The sequence below is a fragment of the Aedes aegypti genome, chromosome 2 (assembly GCF_002204515.2).
Source record: "Aedes aegypti strain LVP_AGWG chromosome 2, AaegL5.0 Primary Assembly, whole genome shotgun sequence".
Classification (NCBI taxonomy): Eukaryota; Metazoa; Arthropoda; class Insecta; order Diptera; family Culicidae; genus Aedes; species Aedes aegypti.
The window spans coordinates 371739729-371765475 of record NC_035108.1 but is presented as its reverse complement, the minus strand read 5'-3'; the positions used below and the strand labels follow the sequence as shown (position 1 = coordinate 371765475).

Genomic DNA, 25747 nt, shown 5'->3' with positions numbered 1-25747 from the left:
TCAAAGTAACCATGAAATTTCGATTTTAGTATGATTCTATGAGTCGATATCCAGTCATGGGACATCGACTCATTGAGGTTTAACTGTAGATGGATCATTTTCAGAGGTAGTAAAAACAAAATCCTGAAGCAAAGACAGCAACATGGAACATGAACTAAACACAAAAAGTTATGTATTCACATTGCGCTTGATTTCTTATCACTACTTTTTTTTTATCCAGTTTCCTGATTCCTTGAAATTTACGTTTTTCATCATTTTCCATACGTTTTGACAGTTCTCGACTACTATTCTTCCATGCGCTTGTGTTGGAAGTTGAGAAATTTGATACTCCAGCGTAACGCGATCAGTGAGTGGAATACAAACATCAGTGTTGCCGCTCGGCGGTCAGTGAGAGAAACTGAATGTTCGAAAGGTTGTTGTCTGTACTTTTTGCCGCTGGCCCAACTGTTAGCGTAGCCGCGGACTCTAACCACTGGACTAACGAAGGCCCCACTCTATATGTGAACTGCCCATACTGCGTTATCATGCTAATTTGTGACATACAAACACCGCTCAATTTTTATTTATATAAATAATCGTTTCATTAAATTTGAAATTAATTAAATAAGAGTATCATTTCTAAAATTTGGATTACTTTTAGTTTCAAATATAATAATGCTATAAAACGTGAACAAATCTGTTTTAATCTGTCTCCGTCCTGAAAGATTAATATTTTGGCCTCTACTTGATCACGAAAATTCCGAAAACAAATATTGTGAACGAAGAGTGCTGTTTGCAGTTTATTATAGTAGTAAACTGGTTTATATCACGTTAGTTACGTTGCATCATGAATCTATAGCACAACCATTGGTACTAAAATTGCCACCCCCAGAGCCAGACAAAAAATGACGCTTATTAAATATTTTTCTGATTTAATCATTTCACATCCTTCAATATTAATACTGTGGGGTTCAGTGGTTTTTACAGTTAAATTCTTCTATGCTGTGTTTGATTTTACTATTATACCCCTGCAGTGTTCGATAGAAGCAATAGTCACATGAATATGGAACAACGTGTAAGATGGTCTATTTTTGGAGGTTATCAAGATCAATGATTGTTAGAAATTGGCTGGAAAATTCTACAATCCATATTTTTTGTTTTCATGAAAAGCTTGTTCTTCGGAAGTATCAGAGCAATTCTCCCTGAAACCAGGCCACCATCAGCACTCATCAGTAGAATTCCAATTTTATGTCATTGATCGCTAGTTTTTGATAAAACTTAAGGGTGTTGCTTTCGGTTTTCTCAAAGTAGTGGACCCCTCGTACGCCAGCTAGCTAAACAGTTTACGAAAAGACCATTTTTTTTATAAATCTTGGGTATTTCTTTACGTGGCATGTCTCACATTTCCCTTGGAACACATAGCAAACTTAGTGGCATCGTATAGAGAAAGGATATAGCTTTCATTTAAGTAAAAAAAAAAAATTGGCGGTCATATTAAATTTGGCCGCCATCTTGAATTTTGTTAGAAAAATCGATTTTTCGCCATTATTGCACCGCTCGTTTTGAATTCTGAGATCACCATCAGTAAGCTGAGGAAAAATTGAGTAAGATAGGCTACAAAATCTAAGTGAGCCTTATGAAATTAACGATTTTCTAAATCATGTTCTACGATTTTGACGTATATCGCGAGTGCAATCAATGCAAACATTATGTTTTGTACAAGTTTTCAATCGTTGGTGTTTGATTCGAGTCGAGTGAAGAATATGAGTATTATTTCGAGTGAAAAAATCTGGCGGCCATTTTGGATTTTGACGTATTGCCAAAACGCAGGTGTATAATGTTGAGGTTGGAAAATCCGGCGGCCATCTTGGTTTTTAGCAGATTCTTTCTTTCTTATCTTATCTCAGCTGTTCAACAGATTATTCATTTCTATCAATGATTTTAGACCAAATAAATATAAAAAATAATGCTATTTTTCAACTCTAAGATATGCAGAAGAATCAATCAAGTAGCAAATAAGCGTTAAAATCGTATTTGATAATTTAATTTTAAAGCAAGTTAAGCTAAGGGGCTGGCTCTGTTCACGTTAAGAAAAAGAAGAACAAGAAGAAGAGTAAGTGTAACGATAGCATTAAAATTCAATATGTTGAGTGCTAACAAAATGAAAACTCATTCTACTACTTAAAACCAAGATGGCGTCAAAATCCAAGCCGCCAGATTTTTTCACTCGAAATAATGCTCCTATTCTTCACTCGACTCGAATCAAACACCAACGATTGAAAACTTGTTTCTTTGTCGCACAAAAAATGATGTTTGCATTGATTGCACTCGCAATATACGTCAAAATCGTAGAACATGATTTATAAAATCGTTCATTTCATAGGGTAAATACCATTGCTCACCTAGTTTTTGTAGCCTATCTTACGCAATTTTTCCTCAGCTTTCTGATGGTGATCTCAGAATTCAAAACGAGCTAATGGTGAAAAATCGATTTTTCTTTCAAAATTCAAAATGGCGGCCAAATTCAAAATGGCCGCCAATTTTTTTTTTTACTTCAAATGAAAGCTATATCCTTTCTCTATACGCTGCCACAAAGTTTGCTATGTGTTTCATGGGAAATATGAGACATATCACGTGAAGAAAAACCAAAGATTTATCAAAAAATGGGGTCCACCAATTTGAGAAAACCGAAAGGACCATGCTTAAGTTTTATCGAAAACTAGCGATCAGTGACATAAAATTGGAATTCTAACGATGGGTGCCGATAGCGGTCTGGTTTCAGCGAGAATTGCTCATCATCAATCAGAAGCCTGATGGAAAAAATAAAGTTATTTTTGGAGCAACAATTTTACAGTTATAATAATATCAATTTTCCCCGACATTTTTAGAGAAAAATATTTTATATTTAAAGGGAACTAATATGAGTAGAATTTTTAGGTTTAAAGTACGTCCTGACGGAAATGCTAATATAATATTAATATAAAAAATAATTTACGCTTTCATAGAGTTACTTATTTAGTACTCACGTCACATTTGAAGCACAATAGAAAAATAATTGCTTTAGTTTTAGAAGAATACATTACATTGACAATCATCTCAATTAGCAACACTGCTGAAATAAAATCGAGTTTATTTTTCATGATATGTTATTCTGAGATTACCAATTGAAATATTCGGAGAAAAACGTTTACAATTTCCTATAGATCGATAAATATGCGTACATGATTTTAAAAGTACGCGACTTTTTAGTAAAGTGACTATAAAGAGTAAAACTTATACTCAAGACTGCGGTTTAAACTCACGATTTAGCTCTCGTTTATACAAATACTGTTTGTTTAGTAATCCAAACTAGTTTTGAACACGCTTTTTACTTTTCCCCTATGCTGGGAGTGAAAGGATGGTGTATAAGTAAATTTGGTCATAAATGGATAATTCACTAAAGCTACCCAATGTCAGAGAATGGTGAAATATAATTGATTTGTTTAAAACTATACTTTCAATAGAATAGTAAAGAATTTATTCATAAAAATGAGAATTTTTGAATTGCGAAAAATAATGTTAAACTTTGACGAACAGCTTTTCTGATGAGGTTTTGGAAAAACTATTTAGCTCTTCAACCAAAACTATTTTCTAAGATCTTATATTTTCATGACATTGTACAATAATAGTTGAACGATGCACAGGAAACCGATTAAGATTTTAATAAAAAATGAGAAAGATATAGCATAAACAAAGTGTCCACTCTATAAAATGAAAAGTCCCTAATTCTTCTATAATAAAGCTAATAAATAACGAAAATTCTTGCCTTTTCTGAAAAGCAAGCGAAAGGCTTTGCGTGAGGAGTTTGTTCGGATATATTAGGACCTTTTTAACAGCCAATGGATACAGCATCTAAAGTATCAAATATCTCTTAGTTGGGTCAGCATTTAGCCGAATCTTAAAATCCTCAGAGTTTATGAATTCCGGTTTTTGTGTTATTTATAACGATAAAAAAGAGAACAAGTGAAGATGCATTCAGCTACTAGTGAAAGCTTATTTTTCTCATTTTCTCGAGATTCTCGAGATCCTCAAAATAAAAAAAAATGTTTTGAACCCACCGACCGTTTTTTTAAATTTTGGTCGCAAATGAAAGAGCCAAGTCTAATTGTTTTTAGTTCGAAATTTCAGACTAACCTATTTCTTTGTAATAAAGTTACTCCACAAAGACACCGTGAAGGGTGAATTTATTATGAAAAAGACAGCTACAATATGCACAAAATTTGGATTTAGTAAAGTCTAGTCTATACAAAAACTTTAAAGAACAGTCTATTTAAGAAGAAGGGCAAATTTCTGGTCAAATGCTTGCAGCTATGACGTAAATGATCACTGTAACAACATGATGTTATGGCACAACCTATGTTTACAAGAAAGGAAAATATTTGTTGAAAATAAAATTGAAATATGAACACATCGAGAAGTCTAAATACCACGCACTTAGCTGTTTAGCAAGAACATATTTAGGATTATGGGTTCGAATTGCTCCGGCGGCGGATCTTATTGCATTGAAAATTTCCATGACATCCCTGAGCATAGAGGCACATGTACAAGACTGGTAAATTGACAAGGAAAGCTCTCAGTTATTGAAAGGTTTATTTTATTAAAAGCCCATTCACAAGTTTCATAACGCTGAGAGGACAAAAAATGTTGTGGGTGGTTGTCCTCAAAATGTTACAACCTATACACAATATAGAATTTCCATACAAAAAGCTTCACAAGGGAGTGGGTTGGTGTCAAAAATGGCAAGTTTTGGTGTTTTGAAATTTGTTGAAGAACCCTTGAACTGCAAAAGTGCCCACTGAGCTGAGAAACAAGCAATGTGTTAGAAAGAAGAAGAAGAATATAGTTGTCAACAAGATATTTCGAAAGAATAGCTGACATATGAAAGAAAAGAAAACATATGATGGACATTATACCAACGAATTTGACGCACTATAAATTATCAGTTTACATTAGAGACCCATTTTGAATAATCAATCCTTTATAACAGTATGGCCAACATGTTTGCCCTCAAAACAAGATACTACACTGTACCTTTACTCGGGATAATGGCTCAGTCGGAGTAATAGTATTCGGGCTAATGATCTATTCGGTGATCCATTTGGGGTTGTGGCGTTCCGGGTAATGGGATGGAGCAGGTGAACGCATATGATGTCTGATATCGTCAAGTACCTTATTACGAAGTATTTTGTAACTTGGACGCAATTCCTTGCAGAACTTGACTTTTACATCACTCATCATAATTATCCAAGTCTTCAAACCTCTTTGAATAAATGTATTCTATGATGCAGTTGTAATCTCAATGTTTGATTTGAACATTCGAGTTATACTAATCGGATATGGCTGTGTAACTATAATTGTTATTTTCAACCGTGGGGTTGCAACTATTACACAATTGTGTTGCTTTTCCTCGAACTCCAGTTTATCGAAGGGCGCTTTTCCCGAATGGCCCGCGTCCCTGAAGATGCTTTTAAAAAATTGCAAGAATTTTTTACAGTGACAGGTGGTAAACTAAAAGAAATAAAAGGCAATCAAAAAAAGGAGATATTTGGCCATTTTTGACTAAAAGAGAACGATAAAACTCGTGATACCGATAATTGAATAAAGAAGGGTTCAAAAATCACAATGAGGGCATTCAAGCCAAATTTAATAAATATGTAAAATGTCTCTATCCCCTTATTAATAGAAAGTCAAAACTTTGTCTTAAGAACAAGCTTTTGATATTCAAACAAATTTTAAGGCCCGCCATGTTGTATGCTGTACCAATATGGACTAGCTGTTGTAATACCAGGAAGAAAGCTCTGCAGAGAATTCAAAATAAAATTTTGAAAATGATTCTGAGACTTCCTCCCTGGTATAGTACCAATGAGTTACATAGAATATCCAATGTTGACACATTGGAACAAATGTCAAATAAAATAATTAATAATTTCAGGCAAAAATCGTTACAATCTTCTATTGCCACGATTAATGCGTTATATGTTTAGGTTAAGTTAGGTTAAGTATATTCAAAGCGTTTTTTTTCTCTTATAAGCAGGTGAAATCAACTCACCTGTAAAAAATCTGAACTGCTACGGCAAATGAAATGTAATATGTTGTTAACAACATGTTAAAAAAATCTTAAATTTGTTTTACCAAATTAGGATGATAGTGTTGTCTAGTAACACAGAACAGCTAGATATAAGAAATGAATGTTATGTTTGGAATGATACTAAAAAAAAGAAGGGTGCAAATCAGATGACCGCATCATTCATCACCCTGAAATGTATGAAGTTATGCTAATGATGAGTATCAAAAACCTTTCGAGGTAATGGGCTATTCGGGAAACGGGGTGTATGAGGAAGGGCATTCGGGGAAATGACATTCGGGGAACCGACTTTCATACAAAAATGGTTCAACCCTATAGCATTTATGATCACATATTCTATGCTGCTTTTGGGGAGAATTTGAGGTCAATAAAAGTCTTGATCAAAGTCGATCATTGTTAAGCTTGGAATCTTAATATTCAATGTTATCTTCTTTTCCAAGCAGCCTAGATAGCCGTGTAGTGTCGGTAGTGGTTGTCTCAACTGGCTAAGAATAACACTACGGATTGCCTGATCCTGTAGTAAAAATCTACTAATCAGGTAACCCCAATCCCAAGGTGTGATGCGACCCGTGCTGATGGATGAATGGTTGAGGGGGTTTAAAATATGCTCAATCGCTAACGGAGCCTGGAGAGCACCAGGGCGAACTCTCCAGTATGTAGCTCTTACTGCATTAGGGCGGGGCAATGATGCAGCGGACCGTCTTTCCCCAGCGACTCGTGGGACCAAAAAATGAGTGCAAATAATCAAACCAAAATAAAAGGTGTCGACTGCCTCCCTCAGTTCGAAAAAGGTGACGACTGCCTCTCCCAGTCGGACGAAACGGAAACAGAGAATGCTTTTGGTAAGCTTGGACTGACCGAAGATGAGCTTCTCAGTAGTTCGCATGAAAACGTGGAAACCGACCTCCCTCTGACACTCCCGAACGACCCAGGACTCCATCCTTCGGTTGAACCAATGGACGACGAAGAGGATGGAATTACAGTCACAATAAACTTGACAGGATCGCAGCCATCAATCACAGGATCGAACGTCACCTCGGGTCCTATTGATGGGAAGACCGATCAACATCCAACAGATGACGCGAACAAACAAAAACCTACTGGCACCAAAAAGATCACTCGGAGCCAAAGGAAGCAGCTAAAAGCACTCCGACAAAGTGGCTTAAGCCGCCCTGAGGCCCTATCCAGAATCACGGGGGGTGAGGCTATGGTGTCAACTCCTTCGAAACGCACTCGGCAGGACCTTGACAAGTCTACAAATGCTGAAGAAGAACATAAGCAGAAACGGATGAAACAACACCTGAATCCGAGAAAGCGCGTTGGGCAACAGGAAACCAACAGCTCAACAGCCTCGACGATCAACAAACCCCCTCCAGAAGATAAAAAACAGACTAGTCTAAGCTACGGTGAAATTACCAGTCGCAGGAGAGTCGGAATAATCCCAAAAGACTTCCCCACGACCCAACTTTCAACGACTCAGCTGGACGTTCTCCAGGAGGCACTGCTGCTTCGGGTTGAACAACAACGGAACGCGACAATGAAGCCCAAGTTCTCTAACCTTATCTACAAGTCTGGCCATATGGTTCTTATTTGTAAGGATCAGGAGACTGCGGAATGGGTAAAGGAGATAACACCTGCATTAAATCCCCTGGAAGGCGTTGAGTTGGTTGCAATGGATGAGGATAAGATTCAACGTCCAGAACTGATTGGGGCCCAGATAGCCGTAGCGGTAAACGCGCAGCTATTCAGCAAGACCAAGCTGAGGGTCGTGGGTTCGAATCCCACCGGTCGAGGATCTTTTCGGGTTGGAAATTTTCTCGACTTCCCAGGGCATAGAGTATCATCGTACCTGCCACACGATATTACGCATGCAAAAATGGTCATTGGCATGGTAAGCTCTCAGTTAATAACTGTGGAAGTGCTCATAAGAACACTAAGCTGAGAAGCAGGCTCTGTCCCAGTAGGGACGTAACGCCAGAAAGAAGAAGAAGAAGAACTGATTCGAGCCTTCTTCCCTCAAAGCGCACAATACACCGATGATCGTATCAAAGCTCTCATCGAGTGTCAGAACGATCTGATAACCAACAACTGGCGTGTCATGCAACGGCTCACTCCTAACAACAAGCATGTGGTGTGGGTCTTTAATGTAGATGGACCGTCCATGGAAAAACTCATTCAATCCAAGTTCATCCTCAACTACCGCTTTGGAGAAATACAGTTGAGGAAAGTAAAGAGCACAACCCCAAACTCCAATGATAATCCAACTGGACAGCCGACCCAAGAGAAATCTGAGGAGGCCTCTAGTAGCATCCCACAACCAACTCCCACCATACAGGCTAGCTTGTCTTCCTCTGATGGAAAAGATGCATATTTGACCTCACTTCCTGGCCCAAGCGGTGTCACCTCAATGGCTCCCAATAAGGGCAGTGGAAATGTCAAAAGTGTAAAATTGACCACAGGGGATAAGCCAGCAGGCCTAGGTAAGGGAAAGGACAAAAACCAAAATCTAAGACATCCCCCAAAATCAAAAGTTGATGATCCGCAACATCCAAAGAAGGACGGCAAACGTCCGGAAAATGCGGAACGCCTCAGCAATGATTAAAATCCTCCAAGTGAATCTCCATCATGCTCAGTGCGCAACAGATGTGATTTGCAGGAGATTCACAAAAGAACACCTTTCCGTGGCACTGATTCAAGAGCCATGGGTCAACAAAACTCGAATACAAGGTATTCAACTAAACTCGTGTAGGTTGGTATATGATGACAGCCAGCTCTCTCCCAGAGCAGCTATTCTAATACGCAATGATACTAAATGTTTTCCAATTACAGAATTCATCAAAAGGGACATCGTGGCGGTCAGGATGGAGGTTTCTACTGCTAGGGGCAGTACTGAGATCATTATGGTTTCGGCGTATTTCCCTGGCGACGCAGAAGACATTCCTCCTCCAGAGATGGCTGCTCTTGTCTCTTACAGTCAAAAACACAACATCCCCTTCGTCATCGGTTGTGACGCCAATGCTCATCACCTTGTATGGGGAAGTACAAACACAAATATCAGAGGTGAGCATCTTTTGCAGTTTCTTTCCTCTAAAAATATTGACATATGCAATGTCGGTGATAAGCCTACATTTGAAAACATCTTATGACAAGAAGTCCTTGATCTGACTTTATGCAGTCAATCCATCTCGGATAAAATAAAAAACTGGCATGTTTCTAATGAAATATCTATGTCAGACCATAAACATATAGTCTTCGAGTGGGAAGGGGGTCTAATGATTCTGAAGTCGTTTGAAGATCCCAAGAAAACTGATTGGGAAACCTACTCAGCTATTCTCCGTTCTGAAGACTATATAATAGAGCCGAATATTCAGACTATTATACAGTTAGAAGCAGCTTCGGATTCTATTAAAAACAAAATTCTAAATGCTTATCAAGAGAGCTGTCCGATCAAAACAGTTAGTTCGAACAGAGATGTTCCATGGTGGAACTTCAACCTTGATAAACTCAGGAAAACTGCTCGGAAGGAATTCAACCGAGCCAAACGCATTTCTGATTGGAGTCTATACCGAAAGGCTCTGACAGAGTATAACAAAGAAATGAGACGAGCAAAACGGAAATCATGGGTTCTCATGTGTGAAAGCATTGAGAAAACTCCCGTAGCTGCTCGACTTCATAAAACTCTTTCGAAGGATCACTCCAATGGTTTGGGAAGTCTTCAAAGGACTGACGGTTCACTCACTGTGGAACCTCGTGAAACACTGAGTGAAATGCTAAGAGTACACTTTCCTGATTCAATCCCACAAACGAGTCTAAATGCTGAAGGTGCCAGACTTGACGTCTCAGTTCCACACGGGTTCCTATCAGGGGACTCAGGAGCAAAAAGGGACGCAATAAAGGTTGCCAAAGAAGCTTTTACTCGCGATAGGGTTGTTAGGGCAGTGAGATCTTTCGAGCCATTCAAATCTGCTGGCATGGATGGAATCTTCCCAGCGCTTATCCAAAAAGAGGAAGAGACACTGATTCCACACATGGTAGAGATTTTTAAGGCAAGTTTAGTTCTGGGACACATTCCAAATGATTGGCGTCAAGTTCGAGTTGTCTTTATTCCAAAAGCAGGAAAAAGGACAAAACCAACCCTAAAGCATTCCGACCGATAAGCCTATCCTCGGTAATGCTTAAAATCATGGAGAAGGTATTATGCGAGTATATAGATTCTAAATTTATGAAAACTATGCCTCTTTCTAAATCCCAATTTGCTTATCAAAGCGGAAAATCAATGGTCTCAGCACTGCACACGCTAGTGAACAAGATCGAGAAAACCTTTAATGCAAAAGAAATCGCTCTTATAGCATTTCTTGATATTGAGGGCGCGTTCGATAACGCTTCTTATTCGTCTATAGGTTCGGCAATGTTGAGGAGAAACTTCGACCCATGCATTGCAACCTGGGTACATGCTATGCTAGCAAATCGACAGATCTCATCTGAGCTGAGTGATTCGCGCATTACTGTAATTGTGTGTATTTGTAATTATTGTGGTCACTAGTGGTGGACGAACTGATAGATGGCTTAGAATGAAGGGGTTTTGAAGTTGTTGGATACGCAGATGACGTAGTCATTATTGTACGAGTCAAATTTGACAGCGTTATTTCATCAAGGATGCAAATTGCTCTCAATCACACACTCTCCTGGTGTCAAAAAGAGAAACTAGGAATAAACCCTTCAAAAACAACAATTGTACCGTTCACAAAAAGACGAAAGGCACAACTCCACCCTCTTTTCTTGAACCAAATACAATTAGTTTACTCAAATGAGGTCAAGTATCTTGGCATCACACTTGACGCAAAACTAAATTGGAACACCCATCTTCAAACAATCATAAATAAAGGTCTCAATTCACTCTGGGTTTGCTCAAAGACCTGTGGTAAAACATGGGGTCTAAAACCCAGTATGATCATGTGGATCTATAAAACAATCGTTCGGCCTAGAATAACCTATGCGTCCCTTGTTTGGTGGCCTAAGACAAAGGAAGCTACGGCTAGAGCTAAGCTGAACAAAATTCAACGTACTGCCTGTATTGCCATAACCGGTGCCGTTCGTAGTACCCCCTCGTTTGCCCTAGATGCTATACTCAATCTGCCCCGGCTGGATCAATTCATAAAGCTGGATGCTGAGAAAAGTGCTCTTCGGCTAAAACGATCAACAGTCCTACTGTCAGGGGACTTAACAGGTCACCTCAGTATATTAAACGAATTTTCGATAAATCCTATTGTTGAAAAATGTAGTGACTGGATGGAAAAAGTGGTAAATTATGACTCGCCATTCACGGTGGTCTTTCCTTCTCGTGAGGAATGGGAAGGAGGTGGACCCACCATTTCACCGGGATCTATTAAATTCTACACAGATGGTTCAAAAATGAATAATTTGACAGGGTCTGGAGTATACGGACCGAAAACCAAAATCTCTGTCTCTCTTGGACAGTGGCCTACAGTATTTCAAGCAGAAGTCTATGCAATCAAGGAATGTGCGCAGCTGTGTCTGAAAAGAAATTACAGACATGCCACCATCTGTATTTTCTCTGATAGTCAAGCAGCGCTTCAATCTTTGAAGGGTTTCACTTGCAACTCAAAACTTGTGTGGGAATGCATTCTTGCACTGAAATCCCTAGCTGAACGCAATCGAGTTAAACTATATTGGATCCCAGGACATACGGGTCTAGAGGGTAACGAAATTGCCGATCAGCTAGCAAGGAATGGATCAACCAATATGTTCATTGGTCCAGAGCCATTCCTTGGCATTTCAAACTCTGCACTAAACACGGAATGGAACAACTGGTTGTTCGGTCAAATTCAATCAAATTGGAATACAGTTTCCAATGCGAATCAGTCCAAAAGGTTCGTAACAATAAACACGACACAAACACAAAAACTTATAGGTCTCAACAAAAGGGATCTCAGAACATACATCGGTCTAATAACTGGTCACTGCTCAAGCAGATACCACTTATACAAGATCGGTGTCGTCCAAAACACAAATTGCCGTTTCTGTGACGAGACGGACGAAACCTCACAACACCTTCTCTGCTCTTGCAGTGCACACATCCATCGTAGGTTCAAAATATTTGGCAAGCACTACTTACAGCCAGCTGATATTTGGAACGCATCCCCCAGGGAGGTGGTTAGCTTTATTAGGCTGATCACGCCAGATTGGGGGAACTACAACACTGCAACCTAGGACTTCTGCCCATCAATGGCAGATGGTTCAAAGTTCAGTCAAATGCGCAAAGTATTCCGGAGGCACATTTGCTACTGGAAAACATTGTGTACATAGAGTAATAGGGTATATCACAATAGTCCTAAAAAATGGACGCAGTGATCCCACACCCGACAGAAGAAGAAGAAGAAGCTTGGAATCATCCTTTGAACATCAGCTTTTGAACATTTCATCTGAAAATAATCGATAAATTGAAAATATTGGATGACCACTCCTTTTTCTTCGATGTATCTCCAAAAATAGATACCAAATCAGCAGCCTTTCTTTTTAACGATTGAAGACAACATTGATTAAAAACTGAATATTTATCATCCTCAACCTCGAAAAATCGCATTCGTATATTTATGCGCCCAGAATGACAGCTTTTCACCTCCGCAAGTTGCGAACTGATAAAAAATAACAACCTCAGTGCAGTGAGATTCCGCAAAAAAAACGGTAAACTTTCCCATCTCGGCAGCTTCCATTTCATGCTGGGGATGCGAAACACCGTAGTCTCCGGTCTGTTTTTCCTCCATCATTCCGCGCTCCTGTAGTTGGTGGGCAACCATTTCCTACACGGGACCCGATGGCATGTGATGATGAAATATTGTTTTTGATAAATTAAATTTCAAAGTTTTTTTTTTCGTTGTTTGCGCCTGCTTTTACTCCCTCGACACATTCAACGATAGCGAAAAGCGAAACATCAGTTGTCAGCGCCAGCCAGCAGCAGGTTGTTGGCGGATTCTTTCCCGAGGATTGAGACCCAGCTTTGGAACACCATCCTCGCGATACCAACCAATCCAGGAGGCGGTAATTAATATTTACAACTTTTTATTTTGATTGCCGAAAATTCGGATTGTGTTCCATTCTCAGCTAGGGTAGGGAACTGCAATAAAGAGAGCGAGTTTCATACAAGCGATAGAAATTCAAATTTTGGAAGTAGGTATTGCGAACAATTCTGTGTCAATCCGGAGGCAACAGACGGAATGCGAAATTTCGTAAATTATTTATGTTACCCCCGAAAATAAACGCGATTTCCAGATGAAAAGTAAATATGCACCCATTGCATCATGCACGGGATGGGGGTGGTCGATTTGTGTTTCACGTAAGAGTGACAATCGAAGAGATAAGTTGAAAAAAAAGATCGTTTCCAGAAAAAAATATTTCATGGTGTTTGATATCATTTTCTGTGAACAACTTTGGAAATGAACCGAATTTATATGCAAATATTTGTCCTTCGTGGTATTTAAAGGTGTTGTAATGAAATGTACATGAATCAAGCATTTAAAATGCATTTGATAAAATCCGAGTTGAGATCCCTGTCATTGATTTTGGTAGAGATAACGATTCCACCACTCGATAAATTAAAATCATAAAACTTCACCAACAAATATTGACACGATAATGTGTTTACTTGCACATAGTATAATGATACTTTTTGGATGTGTCAATATACAAACAACTTAGTTTTATTGCTAAAAAACTCCAATGACGCATTCAATTCAGAGGATTGGTTAAACATATGAAGCATATGAAAGTTATGAATATGTACCATTATCGTCCTTTTTTAAGTTGCTCTAATGCTCAAAACTCATTTTGAGAATGGATGAAGTTGAGTAACTCTCACACAATAAGAAATATATGTCTCATTTTATAAGATTCAATAACTTATTTCATTCAGTGTTGGCGTATTAAGCCGTGATAATCTAAAGTTAAAATATGTTGCTACTGGGGGCCTTTCTTAATCGAGTGGTTAGAGTTCAAAGCCATGCTGGGTGTTTGGGCATAGAGAAACATCGTACCTGCCACACGATATATGAATGCAAAAATGGCAACTTGGCAAATGAAGCTCTCAGTTAATAACTGTGGAAGTGCTCATTGAACACTAAGCTGAGAAGTAGACTCTGTCCTAGTGAAGACGTGATGCTAAGAAGAAGAGGAACCTCTAAATAGTTTATCATTAAAATATCGACGCTCTGACAGATAACTACGTGAACTGCATCACTAACCATGATGAATCCTGATCACGATGCTTTTAAACCCTTCCATTAACAAAACTCCCTCCTGGTTCGTCGGTAGCGATTCGTTGCTGTATAAATTACATCTGTACATCATCATGACTGATGTGATGATAGTGAACACCGTTCAATTTCGTTTCCCACGACCGTCTTGGATCGAAATCGCCAATTTTATAAAGCAATTGGAGACGGATGTGGCACTAATGGAGACAACATACCGAACAGCGCGTGATTGATCGTTGTTCATCAAGTTTACAACCCAGGAAGCTCTGCATTCACTAAAAAGAAACGCGGGACCACGATCGTTTGTCTATACCAGTGGAACAACAGTAGAGGTGCGAACGACGATCGCAGGTGATAATATGCGTTATGTACGTGTATTCGATTTACCGCCAGAAGTATCTGACGATGAACTACTGTCTGTCAACGGAAAATTCGGCAAAATAGAACGTGTGGTACGAGAAAAATTCCCTCCGAATTTGGGCCTCGACCATATGTTCACAGGAGTGCGGGGAGTGTATAATGACGTCCAAAAAGATATCCCACCTTTAATCGATATGGTGGGTCGGAAAGCTAAAATTTTCTACGACGCACAGTGGGACGAAATAAAAAAAAGTGGGACGTTTCGACATTTTCTGCAAAGTTTCATCATTTGTTGAGTACTTAATTTAGACACTGAATAAAATTTCACTTAAAGTGGTTTACACTGAGAAAAAAAAATAACTTTTTAATCATTGTCAATATTGAAAACTGTCTAAGGAAGTATTGTAGGCGACATCATTTCATGAAAGTTTGTCGAAGACAGGAAAGCTCTATCTCCTACACTGACGAAGTTAGGGGGTAAAAATGATGGGTACCCCCTTAAAACTCATATTTTCTCCATAACTTCTAAATTTGAATTTTTACATTTTTACAATGTTCTACAATGTTTAAGGTGCTGTAAAAATACACATTTTTGCCAAAACACTGAAGCGCTAGCTCTCCATTCAAAGGAAATTCAATTTTCAATTAAACAAACTGCAATGAGCACCGCTTGCGCCCGCAATTATTCGTACATATATTAAAAGGGTATAGGTTGAGGAACAGCATGACGCTAAAATTAGCTGCTACTACTTGCAACTTTACAATATATGCGCACTTAAATTTGATGTGAAAAATATCAGAAAATCGTTCGTATATCTTCAAAATGGAGAGCTAGCGCTTCAGTGCCTTTGGCAAAAATGTGTATGTTTACAGCACTTTAAACATTGTAGAACATTGTAAAAATGTAAAAATTCAAATTTAGAAGTTATGGAGAAAATATGAGTTTTAAGGGGGTACCCATCATTTTTACCCCCTAACTTCGTCAGTGTAGGAGATAGAGCTTTCCTGTCTTCGACAAACTTTCATGAAATGATGTCACCTACAATACTTCCTTAGACAGTTTTCAATTTTGACAACAATTAAAAAAGTTAATTTTTTTCTCAGTGTAAATCACTTTAAGTGAAATTTTTTTCAGTGTCTAAAATAAGTACTCAACAAATGATGAATCTTTGTAGAACATGTCGAAACGCTAAACCCAATAGTTTCAGCACAAACACACATGTCCCACTTTTTTCGATTTCGTCCCACTGTGCGACGGTTTGAAAGACACTTGTTTTCTGTGTCAAACTGTGGGACATCGAAGGGACTCCTGCACAAAGCCGAAAAACTTGGGAAAGGAAGCAGGAAGAGAAGAAGCAGGATAAGTCAGTGAATTCATACGCTGCGGTAGTTTCCGGAAAGCAAGCGTTACCGGCAGAAGAAGTGATACCGACGGACGAAATAATCGAAGTTCTCGATGAGGAGTTTATCGACATGCCTTCGGAAACAGACGACATGAAACAAAATGAGTAACTTTGTGTGGAACTGAACCGGCTTCAAAAGAGAAAACGTGGCAGCAGGAGAACATGGAAAAATGAAAGCGGCTGCCCCTGCCATCAAGGAAGCGTTTAAAAACGAAACAGCAAACATACGGCGAGCCAAATTTGCGAACTCGAGTTCCAGTACTGATTCACACCCTAGGAAGAAGAGTTCCCGTAGATCTTATAATTGAATTTCTTTGAAATATTTAGAATAACAAATTTTGTAAACAAGATCCTCGGCTCAGTGAAGTTTTTAATTAAAAAATTGAGCCTATCAAATAAACGAAGAAGAAAAAAAACTCCTTCCTGTGAAAACCATGGAGCTACAGAGATGAGCTCGGTCACTAATAGCAATGGACATCATACTAACATTCCTTCCCTTCCCCGATGACCGTAAAGATGTGACCGATACCAAATTTTTGACATTACTAAGTTTAGAATCCTTGAAATTGTACATTTAAGATGAAATGGAAAACACTTTTGCTACCATACTGAGAAAATGTGCATAACTTACTGCAAATCGAAGATGATCGGCCGATTTGACATGGAATTCGTCAGCACAAGAAAAACATTTAGAAATACAGAATCACCATGGCTCAAATTGGCATGTACAAGTTCAGTGAACATATTCGAGCAAACATAGAACATTTTGGATTACACTTATTTTTTTTAACGAAAACCTACGAGACGATATAGACTTTCAACCTTTCTGCTCATAAATCAATATTTAAAGCAGTGCCATAGGGGAAGATCCCCCAGTACCGGACACTTAAGCCACTTAATTCATAATTCGAAAAATATTGATTTTATGGGCTCGTGTTACCCATTTATGATAAATATTACCATTTTTATAGTGTACAAAAATAAATTTGAAAATATAAATATGAATTTCGACATTGCATTTTGATGATGAATTTTAGTAACAAATTGATCGATCTTGAAAGGTGGCACCCAATATCGGACACGATCTGGAAATGCCTCGAATTCTTTAAATTTGAACATCATTGAATGTGTAGACTAGGAATAGTTTATAATTACCAATTCAATGCATTTGCAACATTTACAAAAATAGTTTGAGTTTTTCTTAGTTTACAGGATGGCTATCAAAAACCTCTTTCATATATGATGAAAAAAGCACATTTTACGATGTTTTTCTGAATTTTCATTCTTCTTAATTTTATTGCAAGTTCGATACCATGATCGACGAAATACATGAAAAATGAATGTATTTTGAGACACTGATGCAATAATTACAAAGATATCCTATAACACATCAAGCTGTCCGAAACTGAGGGACAGGAGGTACTTAACCAAAATTGTAATTTGTCCATATTTAGTTCAATTATGGTACAAAATATATTCATACTATCAAATTAGGATTATGTTCGATCATGCTTGCGGGATCCAAAGTATTTTTTATATTCAAAATAATTACTAATTAGGCTTAAAATTAAAGGGATACGTCAATTTTTTAAAGATTTTCAAACTTTTCTACTTTTTTAAAAAAAGGCATGCATATTTCAAGGATGTGTTATTCTACGCAAACATTAGTCTACATAATAGCTTTCTTTTCTACTAATACACCATTTTGATTGGACCATGATTTCTCAATGTTTCGACTTTGTCCGGTATTGGATGCTGTCCGGCACTGGGGGATCTCCCCCTATATTTTTTTGGCATGAACTCACTGGTAGAAATTCAGTGAGCATTTTTGGGGAGAAAAAAAAAATTAAATAACATACAAAATTTATTTTACCTAGAAACAATGAAACTACTTATTTGTTACAACTGTTTGTCCAAACTTCGATGCGATGACATGTAGTTTTTGTAATAAAATTATAGGTACAAGTGCAGCTATTATTTAAAATTATTTGAAAGTAAATCTAAACTTGTAGCGATGTTTTTTTTCGACATAAATTTCATTTCAGAATTTGGATAGATCTAGAAATTTTGGAAATCGCTCTGCAAAGCAATGACATGTTATTTTTTGTCTTTAATTTGCTTTTAGAAAACCAATTAACTAGCTTGAGATTTTAGGTAACACTAAACATTTATCTAAACTAACAAACTATGAAACATCCTATTATATAGTCATATTTTATTGAAAATCAAATTTAAAGCGACTATATGTTGTTTTTTTTTTCGTCTCAAAGTTTATTGCGTATGATCAATGAACATATTTGAACAGATAAATACAAATGTACAAGTCATCGCATTAAGTTTTGATTTAAGGACCAACAGTTATTCAATAACTGTTTTCATGTTTCTAATGAAATAAATTTTAATACAATAAAAGATATATATTTCTACCCAGAAATGTTCACTAGACTTCCATAAGCTGAATAATGTATAAAAAAGTTACATGTTTTTGTTTAAATTGTTGAGAGAACATGTTACATGTTTTTGTTTAAATTGTTCAAGAAGAAGACTTTTCGAACTTTTTCAGTAAAATAAATTTTGAGTGCAAAACTTTTGTTATCTGCCCAAAAATATTCACTTTCATAAAAATATGTCGAAAAAAATAGATGTAATCACCTTAAATTTTGATTTATTGGCAAATAGTTTTAAAATATTGAAGTTTTCGTATTTTTTAAATTGAAATAATTTCAAAGTGTAATCAAAATGCATATTTCTGCTCATTCAATTTAATTCATGTAAAAAACTACACTGAGTCGAATTTTTATATATAAGAGAACATTGTTAAAACTAGAGTTATTTGTGTTTTTGTGTGAGTGTAATCAAAAATTTATATTTCAATCCAAACATGTTAATTACGATTATGGAACTTATGTTTAACCAAGAAAACTATAATTTATCTCCCTTAACATCATGGGCGTAGCCAGAGGGGGGCAGGAGGTTCTGATTGTGGCAAACTATTAAAATCAATTGGCTTGCTACATATTGGGACATATTTTATGGTTTTTTAAAAGATGGTTTTATGAATTCATGTTTACGTAAAATTACATCATGATAAACTTTTTGAATTACTGTAGGAATTCGATTGAAAGACTTCTGCCAAAGATATTACCAAAAATCAAATGAATGTTTTATCACCAGTCCGCAATTTGTCTTGCGGAATTTTTGCCAAGCATCTGTTTAGTCATCATAAAATTTATTTGTCCCGGAATTTCTCGAAGAATTGTCCAAGGAATTTGTTGAGATAACTCCACAAATTCGCCAGAAATTCTATCTGGAATTCCTATAAGTTTTCAACTGTATATATTTATTTGGATTGTTCAAATAATTTCTTCAATAATCATTCAAATAATTTATTCCAGAACTCGTTCTTGGAAGTGACTCAAATTTCTCCATCGAGTCCTCAGCAATATCTCAAAATATTTTTTCGCCTCTCATAATGTTTCTAGAAGCTGGTTTGTTTGCATCCGAGAATTTCTATAAAATTTCTACAAATATTTCACAAAGAATTTATCTCAATACACTTCCAAGAATTAAACTATGGATTCCTTACAAAACTTGTTTTTTTTTTAAACAAGGTGTTTCATCATAAAACGTTTCAGTAATTTTACCAAAGAGCATACTGGAAAATTTGTAAAAATTCCTCATATTTTATACATTCTTTTTCGAACCTTGTCGGTAACAACACGCGTACTTGTGCTTTAAGTATTATGTTTACCAAGGAATCTCTTGAAGATTTTTTTTTAGTTTGGTTTCTTTCCCCAGATATCTTCAGTGATCCCCAAAGATATTATTTAAGAAATCGATCCTGAAAACTCCTCGGGATTTAAAGACTCCATAAAGTGCTTAATCCGGAATTTCAAAAGAAAGTGGACTGTGGAAATTTTTGATGAAATACAACCTGTGACCATTCAAAAATTTTGTACTGAGAAACCCGTGAGAATTCCATATATAACTTTTTTTGGAAATCCTTACAAAAACTCCCTTTTGTCAAGAATTAATACACAATTCACACCAAATGAGCAATGTCATTAACTCAAAACAATACCGACATTGTCATAGGCAAGGAACAATTTCTACAGAAATGCTGAGCTTCTTTAACAATATTGCCAATTTTTTATAGATAATAGAAAATTGTTTAAGGAATTTTCCCTGTATATTTTCAAACATTTATTTTCGGATTATTCTGGAAATTACTCCAGGTATCACATAAAAAAGATCTTATAACGATTTCTACAAAAAATTCTCTGTGATGCCATCAGAGATTTTGCCAAGAATTTTATACAGAATTTCACTTTGGGGTTATTTTAAGCATTGCCTTAAAAGCTCATCAAAAATTATACAGAGAATTCATTTCGTTATATATCTTAGGAGCACTTCTGAATAAATTGTTTATAAAATTCCTGAAGAAGTTTTTGGATGGATTTTTAAGGAATTCTTGTAAGGAATTATAAAAAATATGTTGATAAAATGCTGGAGGAATCTTTTAGATTATTTTCTTGAAAGTGTTATAATGAGTTCATAAGAAAGTAACTGTTAGAATCATCTAAAGAAATCCACAGAGTAGCTATCTGTAAAAAAAATGGTGATCTAGGAGTGATTCTTGATTGTTTGAATAATTTTTGGGGTTAATTCTAAATAAAATCTAGAATAAATTTCTTTTAAAAATATTAAAAGAATTTCTACCCTTTTTTTAATGATATCTTTGAAAGATCTTTCGGAGAAAGATGTTTCGCCTAAAATCTAAAGAAATTTTTCCAAAGAGTTCAATAGTAAAATTCTTGGTAGAATTGTGGAATAGTATGGCAGAGTCTCAGTAAAAGTACTTGGAGTGATTGACAATATTTAAAAACAAAAATTTATAATCAAAATTTATCAATTTTGAATTGATTCCAAAAATAAACATTGACAAGTACCCTTAAAGAATCCCTAGGGGAATATTGAGAGTTATTCCTGAAGAAATTCAAGAAGAAATATCCGATTGAATCTGTTGAGAAAATGAATGTACCATTTCTTGAACTCTTAGGAAAATACTTTTAGGAATCCGGGAAAAACAACTTGAGAAATATTTGAAGTAGTTCACAAAGGAATCTTTGCACTAATCCTTATGCCTCGAGTTTTGATTTTTTTCACTTGATTGAAAACATAACCAGAGGAAAAACTGAAATTAAGTCTTGAAAAAATTTCTACAGGAATCCCAAGACATTTTCTTAACAAACTTCAGACGGATTGCTTAGAGGAATATCTCGGAAAACGAAATTGCGGATGTCTGCAAAAATTCGGGAGTAAGATTTTGTTGAAATGTTGCTAGAATGTATCTATATTTTGACTACGCTTTTCTAACTGTGAATTAAAAAGATGTCAAAAGATTCATAGTTTAACGTTTCATGCAAAAATGATGTAGAGGTTGTATTTTTGCGGAAAATTTGTGAATGGACTTTCAAGGTTGCTTGTCCCACCCTGACGGAAATCCTGGCTACGCTCATGCTTAACATTATAACATTGTTTAATACATAGATCCGTACCAAAAAAAAAGAGAAAATACCTTTAGTTTTTTAACATTGAGTAAATCAAACTAAACTGAGAAACCCCAACAACACTTTACTTAATGTTTTATTATTTTATTTTTATTCTTGAAAATTAAATACCAAAAAAGATTTGAAATAAAACATTTCTTTGAGAATATAGATAAACTATAATATTCCTATTGGTTGCCAAAATATGATGGTGTGTTTATTCATTGATTGCTAATAAAAAACAATTAGAGATGGTACACAAGTTATATCACGCTAAATTGGCACTTTTATGACCGCAAAATATTTTTTAAAGCTTGTTTTGTAATGTCTGACCTACATCCTCTCCCCTTTATGGTATTTAAAAAATCAAAGCAAATAATCCTCTACAACAGGGCATTTGACAAACATCGGAAAATTACAAATAGGGATAATTAATTGAGTTTTGTGATAACAGAACCACTAGAATTCTACCATTAGTTTTTTATCTAATCTAGCATTAGTTTTTTATTTTATCTAGAATTTGACCATTAGTTTTTTATCTTAATTATAAAATTATACTGTTATATTAACCCACATACTTTTGCAATATTCGATTTCGTTAAGTTTAAAATCCACCGCAAAGAAATGTACATCTACATTATTGAGCCTTCTGGCCTGCGTGGATCTTGAAGATATTAGCTAAAACAATATGGAACGAACTCACAATTATTACCAACCAATTAACCAATTATTATCAGTCTTAGTGCACGGACACAGTCATAATATTTACGATTTTGGATTTCTTAATCAGTATTTATCAGAACGGCCTACTTAATTGACCACCAAACCACCGGATAATCGCGCGACTAAAAAGAAGCGAAATTCGAAAGTACATTATAATTCCAGTCCAGTTCAAAACAAAATTAGATTTTATTACTTTCAATCTACAAAAATAAAATAAAGAGTCATTGAAATACAATAATTTCCTTTTGTAACTGGAATTATTCTAAATTTTGCACTGGTTTGAGAAAAATTTCCTACTAAAAAGATCAACAATTCAATTTTAGCCTCAATTGCAAGGTTCAAACTTGTTACTTACCGTCGGCTTTCCCCCGTGGCATCACCACTTTGAATGCACTTGTTAGAGCAGCTGTGCTGCTGTTTCCATTTCCACCACTACCATTCACGACACCACCACCTCCACCCCCATTCTGCTGATGGTGCTGATGAACCGCCAGCAAGGAACTCATCGTATCCTGATGACCACTGCCTCCTAGAACGCCATTGGGTGGAGATCCTGCTGGCCCCAGGTGGAGACCATTGGTACTACTGTGGTTATTGTTATTCAGTATACTGATGCTGTTGTTGTTCGTATTTAAATTCACATTCAGATTGTTCAACTTTATGTTCACCATAGTTACACTAAAATCCAACGGCAGTTGTGATTGGTTCTGTTGTTGCTGCGACTGCGGTGGAACTTGCTGAGGAACTTCGCTGACTTCCATCATTCTGATGTTCTGTCGTAAGTCCTTGCTAGGGCTAGTAAATTTCTATATTTAAGTTTTCTTCAATTCATGCATATATTTTTCACATCAATTTAAATCGCTTCAAAACCTCCAAACAGACGGTTGTCATTAACTAAGCACATACTCTCCGGAACACCTGTACTAAACCGTTAACTGCTGAAATCACAATAAATCACAAAGTCACTCCCGGTTGCACAAATCTCCGTCCCATCGAAATAATTGCGATCCGAACAAACGAGTAAACACACATACAGGACTGCGGGTAAAAATCGCGAACCGCCGCCACGAAGCACCACTTCTGGACTGCCTGGATCGTCGCGATAGCAGAATCAAACCCTAACCGAAGCACCAGCGCTCCTCTATATCTCTAATATGTGTACGCCTCTAGCAGAGTTAGCAGTGATACTGTTTGCCTGCTTCCATTTCCAATTCATTCAACCAACCGCGCGACTCTCCCCATATGGCACTTGATAAATTCAATCATTGCGTCGATGGGCTCGAATGAGTAATGTTGTTTTTCCTCGCTCCTCTTCAGTCTGATTTGGCCTTCTCACTCGCACCCTCAGAGCTCTATCATCCCTCCCGACATATTATGTCGCTCACCATACTCATACAATCGCGTTCTAGTACTGCACTGCGAAGCTGGATTCAGATGCTCATCAAAATCCACCAAGGAAGCATAGAATCAGTAGCACCAAAGCCGGCGTCCGATTTATGTCTGCGTGCTTCACCGACTACCTAAACGCCACCAGCGGATCAAAATCTCCCCCTGAAGGTTTGCGCTCTCTCCGGCTCCGGTCGCACATAATACTTCACCATGGCGCGCGAGAAACCACTGACGACGACAAATCTCTAACCCTCGATGCGAGCACTGATAAGGAAGTAAGGTCGCGCGCGCGGTAGCCAACAAAAGCGCAACAGATTTCAAGCTAAGCCACACCCCTCACCGGTAGCGATATCAGTTTCCCCATTTTCTTTCGCAACGAAGTGCGAGAGAGGGGCGGAGCTTACAACGAACAAGAGAGGATAATGCAATACCTAAAACTGCACCAGCACCCGTTCATGAATGGAAAGCTTGTGCAACGTGGTCGTCACAGTGCTCTCACGAAGGCACGGCTCGATGTGCTCTCGCTCATTACCTACACCTTTCCGCGAGCGGAACTGTGTAGGTGTGCGATTGTATGGAGAACGAGAGCAGAAACCATGCTTCCGGAATCAAAGGATTTGGTGTGGTTGATACCGATACTGATGCGATGGGATCTATATGCCGATGGAGGAAGACTTTATGTGTGGGTGATTCAGGCAGTGGGTAGGATAGGACGCAGCCTCAAAAGTTCACTGTCAAACGGATGTGCTCGCAGTTGTAAGCCTTTGTTGCTGTTTGGTTCCACACTAACATCATCAAGGTTTCTGGTTTACTGCAAAATGTAGCTGTTCGGATCATATGGTTGAGGAAATTGTGTTTTGATGTTTCTATTCGTCATTGCTACACGTTGACTGGAAAGTGGAACGTTTTCTGGCGTAAAATATGATAAAATACTATTTAAAGCAGCAATTCAGAATTTGCGCTGATTTGAGTATAGCAATTGAGCTAAGAGATTATAATATACAGTTGTTTCTCGATGATATCAGGGCACAATATTTTATATATTGAGGCATGTAATATAAGGAAAAGCAACTGTTATTTAGCACCGTGTTCACCTCCGGAACAAATGTTTTCGCTATTGTTGACCAACATAGATACTTCTGTAATCGAAAGAGAAGTCGATTGCATGGTTCGTCAGGTTGTTGGTATTGAAAAAGAGGAAGCAATTAATGTTTTCAAATTGATGCCGAAAGGAAAGAATCTTGGTCTGCTTGAGTATGACTCTTTCAAAGTTATTCTAAAAACCAAATGGAAGTCAGTAGTTATGGATTCTGCAACATGGCCCCCCGGGAACAAATTCAGCGAATTTCTTGCTCACGTGGTAGAACTTGGAGCCCAAAAGCCAACTCAGTAAATAGTTGAATTGATACTGTAATTTGATTTTATATGTAGTGTAGATGAAGAGTAGATGTTTTGGTCAGCACGTTATTGTTCCGATAGCTTAATGTTCTTGCAACTGCACGCAAATGTCAATAGAGAAAATCTTATGTTTAATGTTGTGAGCTTTGTTATGAGTGTTTGTGTTTATTTTACTTGTTATGAATGTGAATTTTATAGCTTAGTTTTAAGAAAAAGTCTGTGCAGTGTAAATACTGAAGACGCAGTAAATAAATAAATAAAATAAATAAAAATTAATTTAGAGTAGGGTAAAATGGTTCAAAATGCCACTCTAAGGATTTATGTCGTTGTCGTGTAATAAGATCCACATTTGAAGGCCATTCGAAGTCTTAACAGTAACGTTACGATATTTGCTAGCTACCACAATGAAACCATTTCCCAAATTTAAGATATTCTACGGTTTTAAATCGTGTTGAAAAGTTGGTTGAAAAATGGGGGTTGTTCAAAGTGACCAAATGGGTGGGGTAGAATGCCATTTAGTATGAAGATCGAAGAGTCAGCAACCATGCTTCC

At 37.0% G+C, this 25747-nt stretch overlaps 1 protein-coding gene across 2 annotated transcripts in view; it reads right to left on the bottom strand.

The window, feature by feature from the left end:
- The window catches only part of LOC5569444 (Krueppel-like factor luna), a 189706-nt gene extending 165668 nt beyond the window's left edge, over nt 1-24038 (bottom strand). Inside the window, exon 1 of one of the 2 annotated variants that reach the window (XM_021846707.1) lies at nt 22764-24038. In XM_021846707.1, coding sequence (XP_021702399.1) covers nt 22764-23172 — 409 coding nt within the window. In that variant the 5' untranslated portion in view covers nt 23173-24038. The remainder of the gene's footprint in view (nt 1-22763) is intronic. The other variant, XM_021846706.1, reaches the window with a different exon arrangement.
- Between the last annotated feature and the right edge of the window lie 1709 nt (nt 24039-25747).